This window comes from Typopeltis vanoorti, chromosome 4 (assembly GCF_054136105.1).
Source record: "Typopeltis vanoorti isolate ZY-2024b chromosome 4, IOZ_Tvanoo_1.0, whole genome shotgun sequence".
Lineage (NCBI taxonomy): Eukaryota > Metazoa > Arthropoda > Arachnida > Uropygi > Thelyphonidae > Typopeltis > Typopeltis vanoorti.
This window is the reverse complement of record NC_143552.1, coordinates 53,068,252-53,088,546: the sequence shown is the minus strand read 5'-3', so window position 1 is coordinate 53,088,546 and position 20,295 is coordinate 53,068,252. Positions and strand designations below refer to the sequence as shown.

The following is a 20,295-nucleotide window of genomic DNA, read 5'->3' as shown; positions in this document are numbered from 1 at the left end:
TTTGTTTGCTTACACTTGGATAAGGGATTAAACTAAATTTATTATTAGAGTGGTATTCTCTTTGATGAACAGCATGGATTTGCTAAAGCAAGGTCATGTTTTAGTAATCCCCTTACTTAAAATAAGGCAACATGTGCAACAGTCATAAAAATTAAACATGTGCATTGGAGAAGGGAGATGGATACACAATAGTATACTTCAATTTTACAAAGGCTTTTGATAGATTGTCTGATAAGTTGATAGTTAAACTAGAATGTATGGGGTTGAATATTAGTTTTTTGCATTGGATTGGAGATTGACTCTCTGATAGGTATCAGCAAACTGTGTATGGCAAGCAATATCCCAGAAGATGACAATCACCAGTTGTGCCTCAAATGTGTGTGTTTTAGGGCCATTGCTTTTAATCTTTTTAGTCTGCATGTTAATGCATGTCACATATGCAGTGAGATGAGAATTGTACATACATTAACTATTAAAGTAACTAGCAAATAATGAGCTGTCATGCCATGGCATTGAGTTGTGGGCTAAACACTGAACGAAAAATTACATTTATTCTTCCTGTCTTAATTACAAGTAAAAGACATAATTCCAGTCATAAAAATTAAACATGTCAATAAGTTATGTGAAATTTGTCAGATAAACATAGTGTGACAAAAAAAAAATGCACCTGAAATTAACAAGAGGAAACAAAAAACATACTGTATATATGTGTTATAAAAGTGTGACAAATCAGTCCCATTTGTTGGCACCATGAATATTGAATGTGTACCATTTTTGACATCCATAATAGGGTTCGCAATTCCTGCCTGTTCTCTGCAGGCAGAACTGTACAAGTGTAACAAATGATTGGGTGGTTTATATTATTCTACAGTACACCACATGTGCTTAATAAGATTTATAAAATTGTACATCAAAAATTGATAATGAATGATTATATTGAGTTTGTGATGCTGTCCCATTGAAGGATATCAAATTATTATTATTATTATTTATTTATTCAAGACTTCCATAGAGTTACAAAACTCACTGTGAGAGGCCCATCTTAGACAATACAAAGTATGGCATCACTCACTCCTTAAATTCATTCACTGTCTGCACTTTTACCACAGTGCATGTCTGTGCATACCATGGTCTGACCATCCTCTATGCAAAAAAAAAGAAAAAAAGTCACTTCTTATCCTCTTACTCACCACTTCCTTTTGCATCTTCCAGGAATTGTACCTTTTCCCTAGTGTTTTCTCTTTGTTCTGATATATGAAAAATATTACCATTTAACATGTTCACTGCCACGCTACTTCGGCATAGTCTGTTCCTGTACGCCGAGCAATTTCACTTTTTCAAGGTCTGTACGGTAATCTCGTTGCCGACGGTAAGCGTCATACGAGTGTACTCGTAGTTGGCTTGTGCAGAGCATATAACCATCTACGAGTATGCACAGTTTTGCTGCTAGCTCCACAAGCCAAGCATTTTCACTTCTTCAAGGTCAGTATGGTAATCTTGTTGCCAGTGGTAAGCTCATACGGGTATACTCGTAGCTGGCTTGTAGCTCACATACCAACTACAAGTATACACGATAACTAATATTTAAGGAATTGACAGCGTATACTAGAAATATAAATTAAATAAACTTTAATATATACTTTCCGATATTTCGGCAAACGTCACGTTGCCATCTTCTTGGGAACTTAATACAAAGACACGTGCACACAAGCACTACATAACAGCAAATGAGAACTGAAGCTAGGAAGCTAACGTTTTCCTAAAGTCCTGATGGTGCCCCTGGTGGGCTATATTGGTGGTTCTTGGCCTTTGGGCTGAAGTTCTGATAAATGTTTCCCAAATTTGGGGCAGTCTCATGCATCCAAATTTGTTGAGGTTTGGCATGTTCCTAAGGGCTGAGGCTGATTCCATGAATAGTCTTTCATACTTGAACTTGCTGCGGTGCATGACTGTGGCTTTCTTCCATCTTATTCTGTGGCGAGTATCCAGAGCGTGGTCTGCAAACCCAGAGTGGCTGTGCTGGTGAAATCCGATATAATTCTTGTGTTCTGAGATTCTGATATTTGCTGTCCTGCCTGTTTGGCCAAAGTAAGACAATTACTCATAGTTGGCAGTGAACGTATTAACATGTTCTCACCAGGCACTGCACAAATTATGCTGTTACATACTTGCTTATGGAGCATGACATGACACATCATTTCATACTTCTGGTTTGGTATGTAACAATTTTGGGCATGCCAAAATTGTTACATGTGTTTTGTAGAGAAATCATAGTTATGTAGTTGGGATGTTATTTGTTGCTTTTAGGATGTATAAGTAACTGATAATTAAGAGAATTTCTGTAATTAGTTGGTATGTTTAAATTTCTAAGAGATATAGATAATTTATATTTCACCCTTCATTAAATCAGATATGAACCATTTGCATATGATTGGCACATCAAACAAATAGAATAGGCATGGATATGAACAGTTTTGTTACATATAGATAAATGTGTAATTAACAGTATTATGAGCAATACAAGAAATTACTGTGATGGGAACAAATTGCATGTCACCCTACAAACTAGTTAATGTATGTGCAGATTTATGAAGATTTTGTTTTAAAAAAAAAAGGGGGGGGAAGCTGTGAATAGATTTCCTAACACTGCACTCCACAGACGTGCTAAACAAAGTAGAAGATTTACTGTAGCTGGAAATACAGTAAAGTACCATGAAAACCTGTTTCAAAATTATGGATAAGATAAATTTTTTGTGAGACTTTTGTTGGTCTCACATCTGCACTTTCTGTTCTTTAACCCCAAGAAAGACAGACAAAACTAAATTTTCAGACTTTATTTCCAAGAAATTCAAGAAAAGCCTCTGTAATCCTGAAAGATTAATGAGTCTTATCTTGTTCTTGGAAATCCCCTGAAGAAAAAAAAAAAAAGGTGAAATAAGAAAATAAGCTTAATGCAAAATATGCACATTTAAATCCAGTGATACATTAGATGACTTTATTTAAAACTGAAATATATGAGAAATTATATATTACAGGATATTGAATTTTCTTCTGTAAATGATATAAAATAGAACCTGTTTATTATGTGAAAGGAATGGTGATTGTGGTGTTCTGTATAATGTTTGATTTAATTTTAATGATTGAACTGGAGGGAAATAATAATGGAAACAAATTCATTATGTAAAAAGTAATATTCATCACCAATATATAAAATAATTGCTAGTTCAAAGAGAATTTATTGATAATTTGGATACACATTCTCAAAGTAGTATTTTTATTAAATTAAAAAAATAGTTGTAGAAAATGCAGCTTGCAGTGGTTTAACATAATCACCATATGAAAGCGCAATTCTGTATTCCTAGGGATAAGATGTGGGGGAGCTACTGATTGCAATGATTGCCTTTGTTTTCTTTTGATGTTTTGTAAATATGCACCATGGTATCATAATAAAACAGAAATATATCTATATATTCATATATATACACTTAACTTGGCACAGAAACCAACTTTTATGTAATGCATAATATTTTTAACTTCCCAAATGGCCAGGATGTCTATAGGTGTCCAGCTGAATCTGGATATGATTCAGCCCACCTATTGAAAGGACAGGAATAAGAAGTGTAATTTGACTGTCATGTCCATTAGAAGGTGTGATAAACCCTCAAGCTGAAGAGAACGGTTAATCGGATTATCTCACGTTCGTAGCTGCCTCTCAGTTGCCATATAACAAGAAAGGCACTTCCTTGTTCTATGCTGGATAACTGGATCTTAGTTATATAGGATAGATTAAAAATAGAGAAATTATTTATATTTTTGTTTTCTCTTTTTATTGTACAATCCAATTTTAATGTCTGGACAAAATAAAGATCCTTGCATAATTTCTTCATTTAAATATAGCCTTACCTTGGAGAACTAATTTTATTCTTAATTTTTTTGCGCTAATTTTTTTCTAATTTTTGTTGCTTACTCGACAAAACATTTCATTTGTTCTCGAAGAAATTAATTCACGATAATTATTTGAAATATTATTTAAAAAAAATAAAAGAAAACTGGCTGCCGACGTTCCAGATTATATTATTTTTATTGTTGTTCTAAATCATCGAAATTGAATAATACTTCACAGATTTCCTTTAGGACTCGCTTGAATAACTTTGCTTTATAGAGAATAACATGAAATTCTTTAATCATATCACTAATTTTTTTTTCTTTAGAGGTGTCACGAATAATAATAATAATACTCGACTGTTCTTTGTATTTTCACTTTCTTGGTTTCCTTGTATAATTGGTCATTACAAAATGAAATTAACAGTTATGATTTAAATTTATATGTATATATTTTCTGTATAATTCAGATATTATACTCCAATTTTTAAAGTAAACGATACATTTGCTTATATTTTATCATTCAAAATATGTATATCAAATGCGAAATTTCATTTCCATATTTTTACAATATAATTAAACTTTATTTCGACTTTGATAGTTTAACCCCCCCCCCCCCCCGTTGCATCACTATCACACACCCGAAAACTGTTACGAAACGTAGGTGCAGTTTTTATTTAATTCCTTATTTCTCTCTAGTAATTGCTCCACATAACTTTAATTTTTCTATACAGAAACTGTGTGGTGATTATTATAAAATAGCAAATTATAAATCAGAAAATATACATATTATTTCATGATTGTTATAAATCAGGAAATTATGTGAAATTTGGTTATAGGCGAAATGAATATTTAAAATCACTGTCATCCTTCAAATGCAATGTCAGAATAAAGAAAGACAGAAAGAAACAAGTAATTTCTGCCTGTAAAATATTCAGATATTGCTTGAGGCTCTTTAGTGTGCTGCATGTTCTATTGTTCTGCTTCTCAGTGGGGGTGGGTTAGTAATCTCCGTTAGCTTAGAACTGGGCAGAAAGGAATAATTAGTAAGTATACCATGACACAATTCATTTACGAGATGGCAAGCAGCAGTGACATTCAGGGTAAGCAAAGGAAACTTCGTGTGATGCAGAAAAGTTGGAGCCTTCGCCTTCATCAGCTATCATTCTACTCTGTAATGAGGAAACAGCATAAAAAATATTACAAAAAATTGTTTAGACATATATCGGATTTTGTTATTTGGAACAGTTTCCTCGTGCCCAAGAAAATGTTTGTCTACCATAACATATCTAGAATACAGAATAGAAATTGCGAAAGCAATGCTGCATGCACACGCACCTTCTTCAGCAAGCAGAGAAACAGGCAATCCTGCCAGACATTGAGGTTGAACGCTGCTAACTCCAACCATTATCCCGAAAATCTACCACCAATGGCTAATAAAAAAAAAAACCTGCACGAAAATGTTATGCATGTAATAAAAAAAATATCAGAAAGGAAACAAAAATCTGGTGCCCTGAGTGTAAAACTGCTTTGTGTGTTTACCCTTGCTTTAGGGTGTTCCACACTGTTCAAGAATTTTAAATTCTGAACAGTATGAAATAAAAAATGTTTCTTTTCAGGACTACAAATATTGATGGAGGGATACGTGAATGTACTGTTTCCTTTTCATCTTGAAGGCGAATTTTTAAGTTCTTTTTATAACACAGAATTATATTTTCGTATTTTCGAAGGAATAAAATATAAGAGGATAAGAGGAACTGGAATACTCTTTCCAGTTCCTATTGAACTGGAAAGAGTATACCAGGTAAACTATTTCACCAAAAAAAAAAAAAAAATAAATAAAATTAATAAATAAAATATATAAATAATAACGTGAAAATTTTCACCTTGCCAACACTCAACAGTGATGTGATATGGGATCCAAATTTCTTGTTTCAGAGATATATATATATATATTACAAAGTTTTGTAATAAAAATTTTTGTACAATGAAGTTTGACAGAATCAACAATATTATTACTACCTTATTTCTGTTTCTCATGAACGGTAAACTGTCACTCTTATAATTATATCAGATGTTATAATGGCAAAAATAGTAAGAAAAAAATCATTTGCACTTTCTCTTCAAAACACAAAGAAAGAAAATTGTAAATTCACCCAGTGAATACTACATATTTTCTTCTGTTATCTGATTTTTTTTTGCTTTTAGTACAAAGAAGAAATGACTGAATATAACATGGAGTATACAGGAGGGAAAAAATCTGGAAATTGGTTACATTATAACTAATAGAGAAATCATGTCAGAAAAAATTATTCACGTAACATTCTAATATCAGCAGACATAACATTTTCTTCTAGGTTAGATATCTAAAGTAACTAAACCTTTGCTACTATTTTACACTAAAATGAATGGGTATGTTCCCCAAGCGATTTACGTTTGTAACAGTTAAGACAACTGTTGATTTATAAAATAAATTCTCTGAAATATCTGCAAATTGAAAAGGTCTATACCCCCCCCCAAAAAAAAAAGATTATGAAACACATATGCACCTTTTCTTTTAAAATAATTCTAATCCTCTTTATCAAGATAATTGTATGAAATAATTTATAATTTTTCGATAATAAACGTGAAACTAATCATTATAAATTAAGAAATTATTTTGGCATAAATAATGTATCAGCATGTAAAAGAAATGGCAGTATTTCTGTTAGGATATCTGTAATCAACAATCGAAAAGGAAACAACATTCTTGATGTATTCTGCACTACAGCTTGAGGAACTTTAGTGTTCTCTTTTTCCTTTCTCAATATCACTGAGAGTAATAAGCCTTTAGCTTTTCTTCCAGCAAGAGAATCTTATCAAGTATTTCTAAGACATAGATTATTTCAGAAATAGCAACCAACAGCAGCAGAAGTAATATTTAGATTTTTTTAAAGAAAAACAAACATAAGTAATACTACTGAAATTTCTTTTGTGTAGTATGCATAAACAGTTTTATATATTGAAAATATAGCATAGTATTTCTAAATCTTAGAATAATTTCAGCAGACCACTGAACAGCTGATTTCAGATGCAAAGAAAGAGTACAGAATTAGAAGCTTCGAATATACAACAATATTATTGCTTTATTTCTTTGGTCAAACCGGTAAACTGAAATAAGAGATTTAGAATGCTGTCTGAAACTTTCAAACCAGTAGAAATTTAAAGTAGTTATGTAACTGAGTTCCAAGACAGGAGAGGAGGGGGGGGGGGAGTTGCAGTAAAAAAATCTTAAAAATGAGCATAAATTTTGCATCATTCCATACAGGATATCTTTCCTATTATATTTTTAAAATATCTACAGTGGTTAAGCACTGGATATTACAGTAATGTGCATCCTACAAAAAAAAAAAAAAAAAAAAAAAAATCTGTTGCAATTTTAAGAAAAAGAAGAAGGCTAAGAGTCTGATAAAATATCATTAGGTATAAATTTTTGATACTAAAAAATACACAATATCGGAAACCAAGTAATGCAGTTTATAATCATTTATTGCTCATAAAAAAAAAAAAAAAATCGTTCCTAAAATTGAAATGGGTATTCAATATCCACTTAATTTTGAATATTGAAATATGACTATTCATATAAAGGTATTTTGCAAAGAGAGAAAGCAAAATGTCATATTTATTTCACTAAATGTTATTTAAATATATAAATATTTAACAAAATATTTTAAATGCAAACAAACATTTGAAAATTCGCAAAAAAGAATCTATATTGTCAGTAAATGAAGGAAATTTACTATTACTAAAATATATTCATTGCAAAAAATCTGTGGTCATTTCACGATTGATTATTTATTTTCGCAGATGTGAAACTTCTATTTTTTTGGAAAGAGACACAATAAATTGTGCAGAAAAAAAAACAAAAAAAAAAAACGATCAAATATCCTAGTACAGTAAAGCAAATTCCAAGTACTACAGTACATGTAAAGACAAGTGACTCAAAAGTCCTCCACCATAGTTAATCCGCTAATGGCTCTAAAATTGCCGTTAAGGGATTAACAGCGGAGGAGAGTAAATACTTGATAAAAGATAGAATGCCGATGAAATTTTGATCCATGAAAAATTCTGAGGTAGTCTGGCTATTTCATCCACCTCAGCCGGTAGGAGGGTTAAAGAAAATATTAATACAAGGTACTACCCAAAAGTTTGGAGAAACTTTTGGATAGTACCTTGCACACGAACTGGTTGTAGTACTGCCTTTTGCCATTATAAGGAGCAAGCAGTTCCCTTTGTGAGTCAGTATGCCAACAGCTGCCAAGCTGAGAGGCTGCATTCTTGGGTTACATGCATTTTTGTAATGTTGTGTTTTGGTGGTTCATCAATTTTCTTCTCCATTTCAAATGGCAGATTTTATTATTATTATTATTATTCAGGCCTCCATGGAGTCAAAAGACTCATCGTGGGAGATCCTTCCTAAGAACATAAAGTCTGTCAAGACTCATCGAACATTGACACAAAGTCTATCATACCACTCCTTAAACTCATTGACCGTTCTCGCTGTCCTCCATCAGGCAGTGCATTCCACAGTTCAACCACCCTCCACGCAAAGAAACCACTCCTCACCCTCTTGCTCACAGTTTCCTTTCGTAACTTCCAGGGATGGCCTCTTGTCATCACTCCTTCCTGCTATTCAACCAAGTGAAAGAACTCCACAGTGTCAACCCTGTAACCACCTCTCAACAGTTTAAAAGTCTCAATCAGATCACCTCTCCTTCTTCTATCCACCAAACTCTGCAGTCCACATTCCCTCAGCCGATCCTCATAACTATCCTTGTACAGTCCTGAAACCATCTATGTCATCCGTCTTTGTATCCTTTCCACAGTTAATTTATCCCCTTCAAATCCTGGGGACCAAATCTGAGAACAATAGTCCAAGTGTGGTCTGTTCAGAGACTTATACAACGGAATGATTACCCTCTTATCTCTGCAGGTCAGTGTCCTTCTCATAATTGCAGCAATCCTCTGTGTTACCTTCGATACCATTGCAATATGTCCCCTAAACTTCAGGTTTCTATCAATCATCAAACCCAGATCTCTTGTCTCCCCTACTTCCTCCAGTATAACTCCTCCCATAGAGTATGCAGCATCCCATTGATGTTTCCCAAACCTCAAGACCTTACATTTTGCTGCATTAAACTGACATACTCCTCTTGCAGGGCTACCACATCTGCACTATTACTAATGATCTTTCCCAGCTTCGCATCATCCACAAACAACTGAATATCCCCTTGCAGTCCACTGGCAATGTCATTGATATAAAGGGTCTGGATGTCAGTTGACCAATCTGACATCCAGACCCATGTGCTGCAACTTAAATATCAGCTTATCATGTGGCACCCTGTCAAATGCCTTTGCTAAGTCTAAGAAAATTGCAGTATATGCCTTTCCCTCATCTAATTTTAAGGAGCAAAGAATCTGCATCATCAAAATTTGCTTCAACTTAAAAAAAAAAATACTGCAGAAATCCACTGAATGGCTTTCAAAAACTTAAGTAAGTTTTTGAAAGCCAGCAAATTCACTTTCCCCTGTTACTTTTTACTGTTACCCAAAATGAAATTCCAGCTAAAAGGGCATCATTTTGACATGATTGACGAGATCCAGGTAGAATTGCAGGAGTGCTCAGCATTACACCCAAAAACTTCCAGGGATGCATGGAATCATTGAAAAACTGTGGGATTGCTAGTCAAATTCCCTGAACTTTTGGATAGCGATTCATTTATTTTTAAAATTCATAAACTCCGAAATATGAAACGTTGTTTTTGAAATTTTTCTGTACCATGAAGAAGTTCATGTTTTGCACAAAAATTCTACGGAAAAATCTTGAAACTGGCATGCCATGTGTGTATATATAGACAAATGTGTACAAATATGCCTGCCTAGGATGTGGGAAGGACGTGTTAAATGGTCAAGTGGGCTCCTGTGTGGCATATGTGCAAAACACACTGTCCTCACTTCCTCAATCCTTATAACTACCGTTATTCTATAATCAGTATTTTACCTCAATATGATAAAAATGAATTAAGAAGACGGGCTATGATGGCAAGCGATTCGATGTGTAGGCTGTGTAGAAGGAATCAATGTGAGTTTTTGGATGTGTGGAGTGAGTTTGAGGGTGGATTGGATTTGTATAAGAGGGGATGGCCTACACGTGAATGCATTTGTATCAGGAATCTAGATAAACTAACAATTGGTGGGAGACCTAACACAGAGAATCAAGGAAACTAAATTATAAAGGGAAGGCTGTTGAGAATATGAGTGTAAGAGCGACAATGTTATAACTGTGTTAATGATGGGAATGGGCTTTGTCATGGAAATGTTGACAAGGAGAGAATGATCTCAACTTTGTGTTCATCCGGTTCAGACCCATGAAATATGTGCAAAGATGTCTGCATATATAAGGCACTAGAGAAGAATAGAGATCTGCAAGTTGTCCACCTGTGTCATACAAACTGCACACAAGAGTATACAAAAGAACATGCAGGTAGATTATTATGTCTGTACATGAATGTTAGGAGTATCAGAAACAAAGAGGTAGAGTTTGTTGCCTTAGTAAATATGTTGGGATTGCAGAATGTAGGCATTAGTGACACCTAATTATGATAGCCAGGTGTCACTAATGTAGGCATTAGTGACACCTGGCTATCATAATTGGACATACTAACTGGTATAGAGTGTAAAAGGTACAGTATTTTTAGGGAGGATAGGAGAGGAGGGGGGGGGGTTCTGCTAATGATATCGAATGACTTGAATCCAGTTAGAGTTGAGACCTATGATTGAAGTACTACTAATAGTATTTCATGTGGCAGTGAGTGTGAAGCCACCTGGTGTGAGGTGGAATCTAACAAGATCAATTACATAGTGGGGTGTTGTTACAGACCTGGTGGATCAGTTACTAGTGATGAAGAAATACATCACCAAATAGAAAAGCTGAGTACAAAAAGAGTAATCATAATGGGAGACTTTAATTATCCAAATATTGATTGGCTAGCAGTAGAATCTCATGAGAAGAATAAAAATGTATTTATTGAGCTGTTGCAGGACAACTTCCTCAAGCAGCATGTGACAGAAGGAACTCGAGTTCAAAGAGTGTTAGATTTGATTATAGTGTCAGAGGGCATTTCAATTGAAGACGTGATTATTCTACATCACTAATCAGAAGCAGAATAATCATGTGGTACTCACTTGAGAAGTGATTAAGTTTATGAATGTTCCATTTAGAAAGTGTTGAATGTTGAACTACAAAGCAGGAAATTATGACCAACTGAGGAGTATACTGAGTTCAGTGGAATAGGATCGGTTGCTGGATGGGAAGAATATTGACAATGCATAGGAAGCATTTAAATGATGCAATATCAAAATGTGTCCCGAGAGTTCAAAGAATAAATAGGGTAGTAGTCAAATGGATGGGAAATCTTATTAAGCAAGAGATTCGTTAGAAACGGATGATGTGGAAGGAATACCATGTGCATAAGGATGATGTCCGTTATGAAAATTATAAGCAGCAGGCTAGAATAGTCACAACTGTTACATGGAAAGCAAAGTCTGAGTTTGAAAATAAATTGGCTCTGTGTGCTAAAGCCAACCCACAAGAATTCTGTTGATATGCTGCAAGTAAAAGAAAGAATGAATATAAAAGAATAACATTTCTAAATGCAGACGGTATGAGGATTACAGATGCAGAAGAGGTTGTTCAGTTAATGAGTGTCCATTTTGCTAAAAGCTATCAACCTGGTGCATGTGACATTAATCTCACTGCTACCTCTTCACTGGATGCAGAAACTCAGGTGTATGAGGAAAAGTTATTAGAGCTGTTGCACAAACTGAATAAGAATTCAGCAATAGGGACTGATGGGATATCAGTATGTGTGCTAAAAGAGTGTTCAGCTGAACTGGCTATTCCTTTGACCAGGCTGTTTAATATAAGTCTCATAACAGGGAAGATTTCGCAGGAATGGCAAGAATGTATGGCAATTCCATTGCACAAGGGTGGTGCAAAGACCGATATATCCAACTATCGACCAATTAGTATCTCAGGAGTGGTGGTGAAGATTTTGAAAAAATTGGTTAGGGTGGCATTCAGAAATGGGTTGACAGTGAAACTCTACTTTGCAATGAGCAACATGGATTTACTAAGGGAAGGTCATGTTTTAGCAACTTGCTCACATTCTATAACAATGTTACTATTGAACTAGACAAGGGGAACGGATACACCATGATACTTCTGGATTTTGCTAAGGCTTTTGATAGAATACAACATGGTAGACTGTTGCTTAAATTGAGAATATGGATTTGGGTTAAAGAATATTAGCATGGATAAGAGGATGGCTGACTGACAGATATCAGAAAGTGGTATACAGGGGATGTGAGTCTGCAGAATTTAAGGTCACCAGTGGCATATCACAAGAATCAGTGCTTGGTCTACTGTAATTCAATGTGTACATTAATAATATTGGGAAGGATTTGGCAAGCGACATATAGCTGTTTGCTGATGATGCAAAGATAGGTAGGGTAATCAGGAATGCTGCTGATATGTAGTACTTGTAGAATGATTTGAATAGGCTGCAGTTGTACGCATGGGAAAATGGGTGTCAGTTCAATGTCAGTAAATGTAAAGTCATTCACTTCGGTGTGAATAGATATCCAATATCGTATTATATTTGTGGGATTATGCTAGAAGAAACTGATGAGGCTAGGGATCTTGGAATGTTAGTAGATAAGAAGTTGAAGTGGAGAGGTCATGTAGCAAAAATTGCAAATACAACTCAAAAGATATTTGCAATGCTGAAACAGACTTTCACATGTAAAGATAAGGATGTCATTTTGCCTTTTTACAAGATCTTGATAAGACCTCACTTGGACTATTATGCGCAAGTGTGGTCTCCAGGTTTCCGTTATGATTCTGATATATTGGAGAGAGTGCAAAGGAGAGAGTTTAAAATATCAGGATTATGGAATTCTGATTATGAAGACAGATTGAGAATTTGTAGACTGCATACACTAGCAAGCAGGAGAAAGAGGAGTGATATGATTGAGACTTACAAACTTCTGAAAGGTCATATAGGATTTCAATTGATGGAATTTTTCAATTTATGGAGGGTGTGGAAAGGACAAAAGGGCATCCTTTAAAGCTGAGAATGAATGCCGCTAAGAAGGGGGTGAGAGCTAGATTTTTCTCTCATAGGGTGATGTATGATTGGAATGGATTGGATGTTGTGAGTGCAAGCAGTGTTTATGAATTCAAGAATAAGTATGATAACTGGTGCCTGTAGTGTGTGGCTACCCTCAATGAGTTCCTGACTCCCTGGAGGTCTCTCTTAATAATAATTATTATTATAACCGTCACTACATTATAACCTCATAACCAACAGTCCTAATATCATTTTTGTTATCTGCTTATGTTCCTTCATCTTGTCAAATCCCAGTGGCCAGATCTGATCACAGTATTGATGTAATGGAACTGCCACCACCCTTTCTATCTCTGCAGGTCATCATCCTTTTCAGTATTGCAGTTCTCCAAGTTGTGTTTATGAACTTCACATTACGTCCCCTGTACAGAAAAAAATTTCTGTTGACAATCACCACAGTATCCCTTTCCTGCTTTACTTTCTATATTATAGTTTCATCAATACAGAATTCAACCTCCCGTCTTTGGATTTTAAGACCTTACATTTAGTTGCATTACACTGACATCCATTAAGCCTTGTGAAATCCCACTTGTGACCTATTTTCTCCCTGACATTGCTCTCTTGTATATGACTAACTGATATCTAACAAACAGTTAATTTCCAATCTAGTTTACTAATCTAATTTCTAAACCATATGTTACAGCTTAAATTTCAGCACTTAGCATGTGATATTCTGTCAGTTGTCTTTGCAAAATTCAAAATAATATCAGTATATGCCTATCCCTTATCAACTGCTTATGTTACATAAAAGGCAACCAGATTGCCAACCCATTGTTGGTGGGGGAAGCTTTAGAGAAGGTGGTGGAGATGGGGGACCTAGGAGTGGTGGTGGTGGGCAGGGGTCTGAGATTCAAGGATCACATTGTGCAGGTTGTGGGGGGGGGCATCACATTGGAAGTTGGCATAATTCTCACCCTTTAGTTCCACATATGTCCTTTCCTCAGAAGTCTTCATATGGCTGGCAATTACTCATATGATCACATACACATAATGACATCCCTTGCTGAGATAATCAGATCCAAGACCTTTAATTCTCTTATAGCTTGTGTTACATGATGCATGAGGTAATTGTCCCACAAAAACTCAAGAAATTAATTTTCTTTACTTCCAGATGCTATTTCATCATCGCAGTCTATATTGCCACAATTAAAATCACCATAATGATCACCCTTTTTCTATTTGCTTGGCTAATGTCCTTATACATTTTTTGGACATTACCAAGTCAGTAGTAACATCCAATTATATATTTCATTCTATTCACCTCTATCTCAAAACTACTGCCACTATTTCCTCCTTGCATGGGCATAACTTCTTTTCTGTCATCAACAGCACTTCACCTTGTTTTTTTACTGTTTTTCTCTTTATGAAAAATTGTTTCTGATACATCTAGCATTCATATATACAAACATAACAGTTGATTTCTGGATTTACAATAAGTTTCATTGATACCACTTATTAGATGTAACCTCTTTTTGCCTTCCTCGAGGCATTACTCTCTCTCATTATCCCATCCTAGTACCCTTTTCACACTCAACTGTTCACTCTTAGATCCAAGGCCATCCCATTCCTTTATTATCTTCTCAAACATTCACTTCATCTTTGATCAAGTGCCTTTCCTCACACTGTGTTCCTCCGTGCACTCTGAGTTCCCAGAATTTTTTTTTCATTTGGAAAAAAGACTTGCATTCAATTCTCATCATGATGAGAGGAATCTTTATATGGACTTTTTCAATTGAAGGTGAGTTAGCTGCTCATATACAGAGGTAGCAGGGTTTTTTTCTCCCAGAAATTCAGGTTTTTCATCCTGTGCACAGGTGAATCAGTCATGAGAACACATCAATTTACAGACAAAATATAGTGGTGGTGGTGATGGGCAGTAGTGGCATTGATGGTAGCAGTGTCGTGTGTGGTCAGAGAATTAAGTAGTGGGGAGACAGAGATGTTGTGATGGAGTATTGTGCTCTACCTTGATGAGTCTTTGTACTCCTTGGAGGTGTCATGTTATAATAATAATAAGCTGTGATTCTCTTCAAAATTTCCCATCATTTTTGTATGTGTGCAATTTATTTCCTAGTGTTTAAATCTCTAACATGGACCAACCTTTTCCCTTTTTTTTGTAAGTCAACCTGCCTGTCTAATGATTTGAAAAATTCCTCCACTTCTTTCTTATTAACTTTTTTGTGGGAAAATAAGTGCAAGTAACTTTCATTGTCCAATTCCTAATTATGAAATATGTCCTTGTGTTTCTATTTGAAATTGCCTGCCAATCAAGAAATTTATGCATGTATTGCTATATTAGAAGCTGTATTGCTTCTCCTTCCTTTCCTGATCACTTTTGCTTGAATATAGCATCTTATTTATTATTTAGTATCATTTCACTTGCTTTAGTCTCAATTATACCAGTTGCAAATTAATGTTATTAACAGTAATAAAGTATCATTTGTATAGAGTGACTCTCATTATAAAAAGCACTGTTATTATTATTATTATTATCCCAAGACCCCATGCAGTCAAAAACTCATCTAGGAGGTCCTTTTGCCATACACACACAGTTCATCATACTGTGCCTTAAACACACTGAAATTCTCTGCAGACACCACCATCACCACACTCTTAGGCAAGGCATTCTAATCATTCACAACTCTGCATGCAAAAAACCTGCATCTCACTCCCCTGTTCATACCCTCCTTACACAGCTTCCAGGGATGACCTCTGGTTCTTCCCTGACCATTTTCTGTAAAACCACTCCAGCATTGATCCTATAACAACCCCTTACTAACTTATAGGCCTCTGTCTTCCTCCTATCCACTAGACTGTAAATTGCATATTCTCAGCCTTTCCTCCTATTCGGCATTCTAGCCACCTCTGGACCCTTTCCCAACATCTCTTCATCCTTTTGAAAACCAGGTGACCAAATCTGTGCACAGTAGTTCACGTGTGGCCTAATCAAAGCCCTATACAATGGAACAAGAATCTCCTTACTTCTACAAGTCAGTGTCCTCTGCATCATTCCTAGAATTCTTTGTGTTGTCCTCACAATTTTGGCAATGTGTTCCTTAAATTTCAGATTCTTACCCACCCCAAGATCTCTTATTTCCTCCACCTTCAAAAATATATCCCCACCAATCATAAATTCTACATCCCATCTTTGTTTCCCAAATTTTAAAACCTTACATTTTGCAACCTTGAACTTGCAACCCTATTCCCATTCCCTCAATCTATTCAAGTCTTCTTGTAAGGCCACAATGTCTTCTTTACTCTTCATAGTTTGTTCCAACTTTGCATCATCTTCAAACAACTGAATATCCTCATTCAAATCTTTGCCAATATCATTAACATACAGGTTAAACAGCAACGACCCTAAAACAGACCCCCTGAGGCACACCACTCGTGACTTTCCTCTTCCAGGATATTGCTCTCCCATATACAGCTTGCTGATACCTATCAGATACCCAGTCTCCAATTCTATCAGATTATATATATATTATAATATGCTATGTATTATATATTATAACAAACTCATTCTATAAAACAAGATACTGACAAGTCTCAGCTAATACTCTATAAGTAAAACGATGTATTAAAAGAAATTTTCTGTAGCAAATTATTCACTATAACAAATTGTTTCTGTGGTCCTGTGAGTTTTCTATAGTGAGAATCAACTGTATTAAAGTTATACTTATTTAGTTGTAAGACATGACACACACACATATACATTTCATTTAGAGATATATTTAAAAATAAATAACTTCAAAGTTCAGATACAAATAAATACAAATCAAACTATCATAATCGAAAACTCTCACTAACTTTATATTTTATTCAACATAAAATAATAAAAGAATCCTCTAATGCCTTTTATTCCAGTCTCCATCCTTCAAGCCTTCGCTGATAGCTGTCTCAAGCTATCAGTGCATTGGGGCTTTTAGAGAGAGAGAGAGAGAGAGAGAGAGGATGGGGAGGAGTATGGCAAACAACTTCCACTATATTGTGGTTATGGCCATAAACCATAACAATGGTATTATTATCTGCGAGTTCTGCAGTCAATTTTTGAGATTTAGGGTTAATAATCAGTTTTCAGGAGGGGAAAATCTTTGTCTGTGACAAAGATTGACTAACACTGGAACCAAATAAAAGCTTATAAAACATACTTCATATTCGTGATGACCAGAGTTGAACTTATAGATGAACTTACTTTATGTGGCCTAATGTTTGGGATGCATTTCTACTACATTGGCACATTTTATTTACTATAAAGAAATGATAAAATTTTGTGTACCTGGGGCATCTTTGAGATTTTTGTGCACAGAAAGCAACTGGCATTACTATAGGTAGCGTGAAGTGTATATAGTAAAGCAATCTGTGATGTACATGAATAAAACAAGTATGTAAAACACACTAGGAAGTATAAGTGGTCTTCCATTACAGAACCAAAGTCAAGTGTTCGAACTGGTTCACATTTTTATTTTATCACTTCATAAAATTACAGGAGCCAGTCATGAGGATCTTTACATTGGTTTCCTTTTGGTAAGAAGGGCAGAATATAGTGAAAACGTGATTTCACACCATTCCATTTTTTACATAAAAATGACATGTCTACCATCAAGTTGCTCACCTATATACATCAGTCAACTTCCCTACTGATGAAATATCACCAAAGCTTGAAACCAATTTGGAATGTTACATCTTTCTAGGAAGTATGTTTTACTGGATAAAATATTAGGAGCAACTGGTAATGAAGTTAACTAACCTCTCTCTCTCTCTAGTTTTTAAGCATGTTATGAAAATATCTCATATCTAGCTTTTATTATTTTCTATGCATTGGTAAAATGAGCATAAAAAATAATATTTATTGTCAAGTATATTACTGAATTCAGTAAGATAACTTTTAATGTTATTGTAGAAAATTTAATTTTCATACACCATGGTACTATCTTCAATAAGTACAGAATGAGTAAAAAAAGAATTGAAATTTTGCTCTAGAGACTGAACTTGTTACTTAGCTTAACAAGTCCTGAAGCAGTTTGTTAGCAGCTAAATTATTATAAACATTTTATTTAGCATATTAAAATTTGAACAATTAATAAAATATCTGAACATATTGTTACCAATACCAAACCTTTTCTTATATATTTCCCTAACAATTAATAAAGTGCACATCAAAATGTCATCCTTTATTAATGTCATTGTCTGAAATTATAAAACTGAGTTATCCAGAAGTAGTTATAAATAATGCATGTGTGTTGGTATTATAGCCAGTTTTGTTCTCCCTTATTTTATAAGTGAAGCTGATCCTTTAGTAGGATGGTCAAAGCCAGAAAACTGGAGAGCAGATACAACTTATGCAGCATTAGTTGTAAAGGTGTGTTGATTTTCTGTTTAGAATGAATATTGTTTTACCATTGAAATATCAATGGAAAAATTAAATTAAATTTGTAAATTAAATATATGCTGAACATTCTTTATTGTTTTATCTTCAATGTACATATATAATTTCTAGAGTGATTACTTTCAGCTTGTAAAAAATGTTCATTATATACATTTCAGAATCATTATTTATGCTCATCTTTACTAAAATTCAGGAAAAACAAAAGTTTTACTTTAATAAATTTAGTTTAATCCTTTATCCAAGTGTAAGCAAACAAAGTTTGTGCCTGAAGTATCTTCAAGACTGAGGCAACTCGTGGTAAAGGTGGACCAAGATCTCATCACTCCTTGTCTTAGTATCTCCCATAATGCAAAGCACATCTCCTTGCGGAAATGTATAATGCTTTGCATCAAGGGAAGGGCCACTACCCAGACCAGTTTCCACCTTTATTGAGGTCAATAAAGGTCGAAAGTTACTGTGTAGTGGCCTTCCCTTAATGCATAACCAAGCTCTCATCACTCCTTGTCTTAGTATTTCCCATAATGCAAAGCACATCTCCTTGTGGACATGCATTAAGGGAAGGGCCACTACCCAGACCAGTTTCCACCTTTATTGAGGTCAATAAAGGTCAAAAGTTACTGGGTAGTGGCCCTTCCCTTAATGCATAGCATTATACATGTCCGCACAAAGATGTACTTTGCATTATGGGAGATACTAAGACAAGGAGTGATGAGAGCTTGGTCCATCTTTACCACAAGTTGCCTCAGTCCTAAAGATACTTCAGGTGCAAACTTTGTTTGCTTACACTTGGATAAAGGATTAAACTAAATTTATTATAGTCTAACCAAGTGGGGAAAAAACTTCCAACATCTTTCTCTAAATCCAGCATAATTTAATAATAAGGTGAGACTCCTTTTGGCAACTCATTTAGGTAAATATGACTTCTCCATTGCTTCTACCTTGGTATTACCACCTCAGGGTCTGGCTCTCACTGACGAGACCTCAATAAAGGTTGTAACCGGTTGGAAGCTTGGGTAATGAATGGCAATGCTGTAGCCCATGAGGTTTTAATGAGGCTCGGCTGTTACTGTAGCCCATGAGGTTTTAACTGAGGCTTGGCTGTTACTGTAGCCCATGAAGTTAACTGAGGCATGGCTGTTGCTGTTACCCCTCAGATGACATATGAGAAAATGAGCAGCTCTGCTTGGCTCTGCTCAGTGGTGGGGTGAGCCTACCATGAGGTAGACTCACCCTGCCAACACTGAGAGTTCTTCTCGGAGGCAGGGTGAGTCTGTTACTGAGGCTAACAACGCTGAGTTTTTGGAGTTTGACCTGTACTCGAACATTCAATAAAGGTCGAAACTGGTCTGGGTAGTGGCCCTTCCCTTAATGCATAGCATTATACATGTCCGCAAGGAGATGTGCTCTGCATTATGGGAAATACTAAGACAAAGAGTGATGAGAGCTTGGTCTACCTTTACCACAAGTTGCCTCAGTCCTGAAGATACTTCAGGCACAAACTTTGTTTGCTTACACTTGGATAAAGGATTAAACTAAATTTATCATAATCTAACCAAGTGGGAAAAAACTTCCAACAAAAAGCTTTACTTATCCAATTTTTGTTACATTAAGTTAAAAAATATGCTGGAGTATATAGTTGAAAAATAAATATGTCAGTGCTGCATTTTATAACAACTGTAGTTTTCTGTGAAATCATTAGTATATACTTCTTTAAACTACATGTACTTCTCCAGGATTGCAGTAGACAATTTTCAGCAGAAACATAGGCGTTGCTAGTGAATGTAGTGGCATGTTTGA

General features: G+C 35.1%; 1 protein-coding gene across 9 annotated transcripts in view; it reads left to right on the top strand.

The window, feature by feature from the left end:
* Positions 1 to 20,295, top strand: part of Idua (alpha-L-iduronidase) — a 288,729-nt gene that overhangs the window by 130,985 nt on the left and 137,449 nt on the right. For all 9 annotated transcript variants that reach the window (XR_016548188.1, XR_016548187.1, XM_090391167.1 and 6 more), the window contains one exon: positions 18,393 to 18,471. Coding sequence is in view for 7 of the 9 variants with exons in the window: in XM_090391167.1 (XP_090247293.1) it covers positions 18,393 to 18,471 (79 nt within the window). In the remaining 2 variants the exon portion in view is untranslated. The remainder of the gene's footprint in view (positions 1 to 18,392; positions 18,472 to 20,295) is intronic.